Source organism: Zalophus californianus, chromosome 11, assembly GCF_009762305.2.
Source record: "Zalophus californianus isolate mZalCal1 chromosome 11, mZalCal1.pri.v2, whole genome shotgun sequence".
Taxonomy (NCBI): Eukaryota; Metazoa; Chordata; class Mammalia; order Carnivora; family Otariidae; genus Zalophus; species Zalophus californianus.
Window position 1 is genome coordinate 105,733,158 of NC_045605.1, and position 7,962 is coordinate 105,741,119.

Consider the following 7,962-nt stretch of genomic DNA (forward strand, 5'->3'; position numbering starts at 1 on the left):
ACATTTTTTCACATGTATCCTGATATTAACAAAGTCTAAATTTAATAAATATTCCCATTCTTCTTAATAATCAAGAGCCTTGGAATGCTTTCATTCTTATCATAATTCATCCGACTTATATGCTGTTGTCGTCTGGGCTTTTAACTTATTTTTTTAATTGCTAAAATTAGACATTATTGTTATTGTTTCATAGTATTTGGATTTGCCCACATATTTCCCAATTTCTTTGCTCATCATTACTTCTTTTTTAAAAGATTTTATTTTTTAAAGATTTTATTTATTTATTTGAGAGAGAGAGAATGTGTGCACATGGGGGCGGGTGGAGAGGCAGAGGGAGAAGCAGACATCCCACTGAGCAGGGAGCCCGACGTGGGGCTTGATCCCAGGACCAAAGATCATGACCTGAGCCGAAGGCAGATGCTTAACCGACTGAGCCACCCAGGTGCCCCTATTTTATTTTAAGTAGACTTCATGCCCAGTGAGGAGCCCAGCTCGGGGCTTGAACTCATGACCCTGAGATCAAGACCTGAGCTGAGATCAAGAGTCAGATGCTCAACCAACTGAGCCACCCAGGCGCTCCAAAGGTTTTATTTTTAAGTAATCTCTACATCCACTGTGGGGCTTGAACTTACAACCCCGAGATTAAGAGTCACATGCTCTACCAACTGAGCTGGCCAGGCACCTCTCATTTCCTCTTATTTTATAATGCTGAAGATAATTTTAATTTTTTTTAAGTGGGCTCCACGCCCAACATGGGGCTTGAACTCATGACCCTGAGATCAAGAGTCACATGCTCTACCGACTGAGCCAACCAGGCACCCTGTTAATTTTATTTTTATTTATTTTTTTTTTATTAACATTCTTAGTTTATTGATCCTCTCATGAAAAATCTGCACAACCACCACAGATAAAGCCACTGCAGCATCTTTACTCCTTCTGTTGTCCAATCTCCAGCTCACTTTTTGCCAGCACCAACGTTGGCTTTTGCAGTCCCCCTGACTTTCTTCATTCTGTTCTTACGTTCCTTTCGCTGTTTTCTTGACGTCTTTTTCTTCTCATACAGGCCATGTCTTGCAAGTCTGTGTTTGGGTTCATTTTTCTTTGCATAATCCAAAGAATCATAAATCATGCCAAAGCCGGTTGTCTTGCCACCACCAAAATGGGTTCTGAATCCAAACACAAATATGACATCTGGTGTGGTCTTGTACATTTTGGCTAGTTTTTCCCGAATTTCTGTCTTAGGTACCGTTGCCTTTCCAGGGTGAAGAACATCAATGACCATCTGTTTCCGCTGAAGTAGTCGGTTAGTCATGAACTTCCTGGTCCGGATAGTTACTGTGTCGTTCATGATGGCGGCGAGGCTTCAAGCAGCCGGGGAGAAAAAGAGCACCCTGATAATTTTAATTTTGAAATGATTTCATACTTACAGAAAACTGTAGGAACGCAAATAGTTTGTGTTTTCTTTTTCTCCTCTGAACCATTTGAGAATACATTGCCAATCTGACGCCCCATTATCTCAAGTACTTCAGTGTGTGTTTCCTGCACAGAAGGATGTTCTTCTGCATAACCACAGCACATCAAAATTGGGGCATTAAAACTCATGCATTATCACCACCTAATCAACAGGCATAAGATCCAGTCCAGGGTCACAAGCTGTATTTGGCTGTCAGGTCTCTAGTCTCCTTCAAGCTCTGACCGTTTCTCTGTCTCTCCTTGACATTCATGACCTTGACATTTTGGAAGAGCACAGGTCAGCTGTTTTGTAGAATGTCCCTTGCTAGGGTTTGTCCGAAGTTTCCTTTTGATTCACTTCAGGTTATGCACTTTTGGCAGGAATCCCACAAAATGTGCCATGTGTCATGTCTGTCTCATTGCACCCTGTCAGTGAGTACAGGATTTGGATTTGTCCCATGCTGTCCACATGGGGATGTGATGTCGTGACTTTGACTACTTCATTGAGGTGGTAACTGCCACTGCAAAGTTATTCTTCTTCCCTTTGTAACTGATAAGGTGTTCTGTGGGGAAGTACTTTGACACTATGTAAATATGCTGCTTCTACCAGCTTTGATTGACCTGTTTTAGTATCTAGTGACGTTTCTCGGCTACGTAGCTAATAACCACTGTGGTTGTCAAATGATAGTTTTCCTAATTCCATCTCCTTCTACACGTATTAGTTGGAATTTTGTGTAAGAAATGCTTTTTTCCCGGGGAGCCTGGGTGGCTCACTCGGTTAGGTGTCCAACTCTTGATTTCAGTTCAGGTCATGATCTCAGGGTCGTGGGATCGAGCCCCATGTCATGCTCCATGCTGAGCAGGGAGTCTGCTTGAGATTCTCTTCCTCACCTTCTGCCCCTCCCCCTCTAAAATAAATAAATTAATAGATAAATTTTAAAAAAAAGTTTCTTCTTCCCCTCATTTGTGTATTCACTCATTTATACGTATATGTTTCTCTGTTTTCTTCACTAGGTTGTAACCTGTTATTATTGTTACTTATTTTGGTGTTCAGATTGTCTCAGAGCCAGTGGGAGCCCCATAGAGCTGGCTCCTCTGTCCTTTAGATTTGTCCCATCAATTTCTGAGTGCATCCTTACCTTCTGGCACGAAGGATATTACAGGCTCATCATGTACTTTTCCTACCTCAAACCTGGAATTGGCCATTTCCCCAAAAAGTCCTGGTTCCTTTTAGGGGAGAAACCAAGATCCCGGTGCGAGGCATGCTCACTGCTATTGCTCCCAGGCCTTCCCGGGGCCAGGTGGCGGGGAGGGGGAAGCTCGGACTGTGGGTATGCATACACACTTCTAGTCTTGTGTTCATTTCTGTATGTGTCCATGAATATTGAAAACCATCCATCCATCTCTCTAAGTATAATCAAACCCGCAGGGGGTGCATGCCAGTTTTCTCCCTTTCCAGATTTGTAACTCCCTTCTCTGACAGGCAGAAACGAGGTTTCCATTATCCTCCATATTTTCCTTGCTTTGTCCATCTCTTCCAGGTAACCGATCCGCCTTCTTGCTGCCACATGCCCCCAGAGGCCTGAGAGGCTGCTCACGCTCGCAGGGGTGCTGTGTCTAACTCAAATACCAAAAGTCCTGTTATCGCCGCTCTGCATGACCTTCCAAAATGGTGATTAATTCTCAGTGAACATCAGAACACAATGAAGTGCAATTTTCTCTCATTTCACATGATAGTCACAGTCCTGAGAAAACTCGTGTTTAGAAAAGAATAAAAAATCCAGGGGCGCCTGGGTGGCTCAGTCGGTAAGCTCGGGTCATGATCTCAGGGTCCTGGGATCGAGTCCCACATCATGCTCCTTGCTCAGTGGGGAGCCTGCTTCTTCTGCCCCTCCCACCCTCCCTGCTTGTGCTCTATCTCTCTCTCTCTAACAAATAAATAAATAAAAGCCCATGCAAAATGTTGTCAGGCTTTAGGTGCTGAATGATTATAAACAGGGTCTTATAGTAAAAATCAATTTCAGAATTATTATGATTCTTTCACATTTTAAAACTACAGTGATTTTATGAAGATTTAAAAGTATTTTAAATCCAGTCCAGTGGATCTGTGAAAGTCTTGTGGGATGTTGGTTGGTTCTCAGTTGTGCGGGGCCATGTTGCCCACGGCAGGACATTTGTCACCCCATCCCACCCATGACACACACAAAGACTTCCACAGGGCTCCACACACCCACAGTTCCGGTTCTGCCCCCAGCCCGGGGGATGGAAACTCTGGCTTAGCACAGGGGCTGGGCTGGCCCCAAGAGCACACAAGTTGGCCTTGCCACCTCTATGGGGCTCCTCTAAAGCGGTGGTCTGTGCAGTGAAGCAAAGTGGGGCACAGCCTGGGAAAGAACAGCCTTCATTGGGTTTTTCTTCAGGACGCGGGGGACAGCTTTGGCAGCTCTCGGAATGGGGGATCTAGGCCCTGTCTCGGTCTTGAGTTGTCCCCAGCTCACTAGAGAAGAAGCCAAGAAAGCCTGGGAAGGAGCTGATGAGCAGAGAGAAGAGTCGCTTCCTCACCGTTCCCCTGTGAGAGAAGATGCCTTTTGATCATTTCCTCATAAAACATATCCCTCAAGGTGCCCGCCATGGTCCACAGTGTGCCAGGTGGGGGACGGCAGGGCCCTGCCCTCCCAGAGAGGACAGGCTGGCTGTGTGCGGGGTGGCGGAGACAGACCACAGACAGGGAAACATGCATGTGCGTACTGACAGGTAGGGGAGGAGCAGATGCTGGGTGGTGAGAGAATACAACAGAAGAATTCAGTGGCCATTGAAGTCAAGAAGGAAAGTTGGGGATCCTGGCACATGGGGAGGTCCTGGTCCCTCCTCACGGTCACTTCTCAGGGGCAGGGAGGGACTAGGGGCTTGGGGGGTGCCATATCACACTCAGCCCTGAGGCGGCTGGGCTCCTGCCAATGCTAACAGTGATGGAATATTTACTTGGAGCCAAAGGTACTAAAAGCCTTTTCACAAAGAGGAAAGGGTTGGGACCAGAATGGGAATAGGGCAATCTAGGCCAGAGAGGCGCAGAACACAGAGCAAAGGAAATGTGGGTTTGTTAATTATCAAAGGTATTTTGAAATTCCAGTGAAACACAGCATTTTTGGAAGGAATCCCCCTCAGGGTCTTCCCGTTGGCGACATACCATCGTGAAGACAAACCAAAGAAGGTAAGAAAAATTTAAAGAACTTCCCACCTTTTAAGTTAGACCTAGATGCGATGATCTCATTCAAATGAACACTTGACCCCTGCAAACTGTGACCCCCCAACCCCTGCCTTGCATTTAGTTAAGGGATGACTCACCTGCTCAGAATGGCACCTGGGGGCCAGCCCTCGGATTGGTGGAGTTGGGTTCACTGGCCCCAACCAGGTCCGTAATGACTGATCCTGTAGATTGTGAGGCTCCAAAATGGCCCCGGGGGTGGCTGGGGCTGCTTGTGCATGGAGGAGGAAGAAGAGGAGCCCAGCCAGTAAGGAGGCCACACCACACTGTCATAATGGCCCAAGCTCCCAATGGTAGATTCTTCTTTTTTTTTTTAAGATTTTATTTATTTATTTGACAGAGAGAGACACAGCGAGAGAGGGAACATAAGCAGGGGGAGTGGGAGAGGGAGAAGCAGGCTTCCCGCAGAGCAGGGAGCCCGACGTGGAGCTCGATCCCAGGACCCCGGGACCATGACCCAAACCAAAGGGAGACACTTAATGACTGAGCCGCCCAGGCGCCACAGTGGTAGATTCTTGAGAGCATGAAGATGTCTGAGGATGGTGTGAGGTTTGTTCCTTCCTTCCTCACAACCCTAGAGCTTTCTTTACTGTAAAAGGATTTCCTTTTCCAAGCTTTAACAAGTTTTGAAATGTGTGATTTTAAAAACAGGTTAGAGATGCCCATTAAGGAAATTTTGAAACTCTAAAAAAAAAGAGAAAAAGTTGATTATGTATTTGCTTCCACATGTTTCTTTTTTTTTATAGTTAGGGCTTTATCAAAAAGATTTATTTATTTGAGAGAGAGAGAGAGAAAGCATGGCAGGGGGAGGCAGAGGGAGAGAGAGAGAATCTTCAAGCAGACTCCACGCTGAGCATTGAGTCTGATGCAGACTCGATCTCATGACTCTGAGATCATGACATGAGCTGAAACCAAGAGTCAGACACTTAACCAACTGAGCCACCCAGGCGCCCCTCCATTTTATTACGTTTCTTGAACTGGAGTGTATCTCTTACCACTCCCCATGACTTGACCACCTCCTACCTGTCTCCTTGCTCTTCAGCCACCACAACTCCTACCTCAGGGCCTTTGCACTGGCTCTGCCCTCTGCCTGGAATGCCTTTTCCCAAACATCTGCATGGCTTATTCCCTCATTTCTAAGTCTTTGCTCATACGCCACATTTTTGATGGTGTCAACCTTGAACACCCTAATTAAATTGTGTTGCTGCCCATCCCTAGTCCCCTTGCTCTGCTCTGCTTTATCTTTCTTCTGTGGTGTTCCCTGCCTTCTAGCATTCTAAGTAACTTCTTTATTTATTAAACTCATTGCTTATTGCCCGCCTCCCCAGCTAGACTGTCAGCCCCATGTGGGAGGGGTCTTTACCGTTTTCTTCATGGGGGCCTCTCAAGCATCTAAAAAGGAGCCTCACATAGTAGACACTCAATACAGTTTTGTCTGATGAATTAAATGAATGAGGAGTAGCCAATATTTATTGAGTAGGCCCTGTTCTAAGTACTTTACGTTCTTCCAACCATAGGCACAGAGAGGCTAAGAAACTTGTCTAAGATCACACAGCTAGTAAATGTCAGTGCCTGGTGAATGCATCCTTGCCAGGTGCTGGGCAGTGACCACGACAGGACAGGCCCCGCCCTGGCAGAGGTGGGTACCAGAGGAGCCCAAGCAGATGCTCCTGGCTGACCCAGGAGGGGAGGATGGTTTTCCTCAGGCAGGGGCACGGTCTGGGTGGAGAATATGGAAGGGGAAAGGCAGGCAAGAGAGCAGCCAACTAGGAGGCTGTTACACTTCTCCACTTGAGAGCTGATGGTTCTCTGCATGAGGGGGTGGCCATGGAGATGGGGAGAAAGGTTTAGGTGGGTTCTCACAGACGCCGATCGTAAGATGGAGACCAAAATGCAATTAGTTCGTTAAGTAAGTGCCCCCACGAGAAGCAGGAAGTGGGAAGCAGGAAGGAGAGAGTAGGGAAGCAGGATCAGGGAGATGAGGCCAAGTAAAGGTACAGCCTTGGGGGTATTTGGTTAAAGTGGCTCCAGGGGCTGGAAAAAGTGGCAGGTGCCAGCCTGGGAAGGGAGAGCACAGAGTCCAGAGAGAGGCACACAACGAGTAAAGAGGATCCGGGGGCATATGGGTGAGGACCAACAGTGTTCCTGATGGGAGAGGAAAAGCAGGAACCAAGGAAAGCTCCCAGGGTGCTTGCAGCCAGGTGGCTGATGCCGTCATTGTCGAGATGGAGAGAGACTGGAGGAGGATCAGGGAGGGGACTTGCTAGGTGAGAGAGGCCCGTTAGCGGTGGTGATGTCAGGTAGACTGTTGGTGTGAGCTAGGAGTCATCCCATCGGCTGGGAGCATGGTTGGTGTCTGAAGCCACGGGACCATGTAGAGGTGACTGGTCAGATAAATGATGGTGCATCTTTTATTTAAGGACCCCACTTCCCTTTCCACCCTGTCCCCTGGACGCCCCATGTTCTGTCCTGCCCCAGGGCCTTGGCATATGCTGCTTCTGCTGGGAATCTCTTGCTTCTCCTCCTCACTTTGTTGATTTCTATTTACGTCGAAGTCCTTGACTCTCCATGGCTTCCTCGGGGAGGTGTCTCTGAGCTTCATGGCCACACGGAAGCCCCCTGTATACCCTGCCTGTGAACTAGTACTTCTCCTTGGGAACAGTGACCGGAGTTGTCAGGTTACATCTATTTGTGTGATTTTGTGGGTTTTGTCCACCACTGGGCCCTCAGCCCCTTTCCTCTGTTCCTGGCAGAGGAATGAGCTCCCAAAGGCACTGCTCTGATTCTTCCTTTCCTGCCACCGAAGCTTGATCATTGGCTCCCCATGGCTCCCCTAGCAAAGCCCAGGTGCCTTAGCTAGGGATTGGATCCACTGCCCGGAACCCACCTATTTGTCCAGCTGTATCCCTGGCGGAGATATTCTCTGCCCTCTGCAGATTTAACAGTTCACCCTCCCTTTCCGCCGGATGCTATGTGACCCAGTTAGCGGCCTCCCTGACCCCATTGCTAACTGCTGGCAGCATTCATATCTCAGGAGTCCTTCTACATGCCTCCCCCTGTAGGTCTCCCCAGCTCTCCTGCCTGGAAGGACTATATTTCTTCTCTTCCTGCTCTGTAGAACTGCCCATAGAGCCCTTAACACATTCAGCCCTTCTGGAATACTTAGCAAATCTACCTTTGCATCCTTTGTTCTCTGAGGTCAGCAGCCAGGCTTGCGTCCTGGAACAGAGCCCAGCCCTGACGTC

At 47.8% G+C, this 7,962-nt stretch overlaps 1 protein-coding gene across 1 annotated transcript; it reads right to left on the reverse strand.

The window, feature by feature from the left end:
* Window positions 1–858: 858 nt before the first annotated feature.
* Window positions 859–1,384, reverse strand: LOC118356101 (40S ribosomal protein S24-like). Its single transcript, XM_035723034.1, has one exon. The coding sequence runs from the start codon at window positions 1,346–1,348 to the stop codon at window positions 956–958; it is 393 nt and encodes a 130-aa protein (XP_035578927.1). The 5' UTR covers window positions 1,349–1,384; the 3' UTR covers window positions 859–955.
* Between the last annotated feature and the right edge of the window lie 6,578 nt (window positions 1,385–7,962).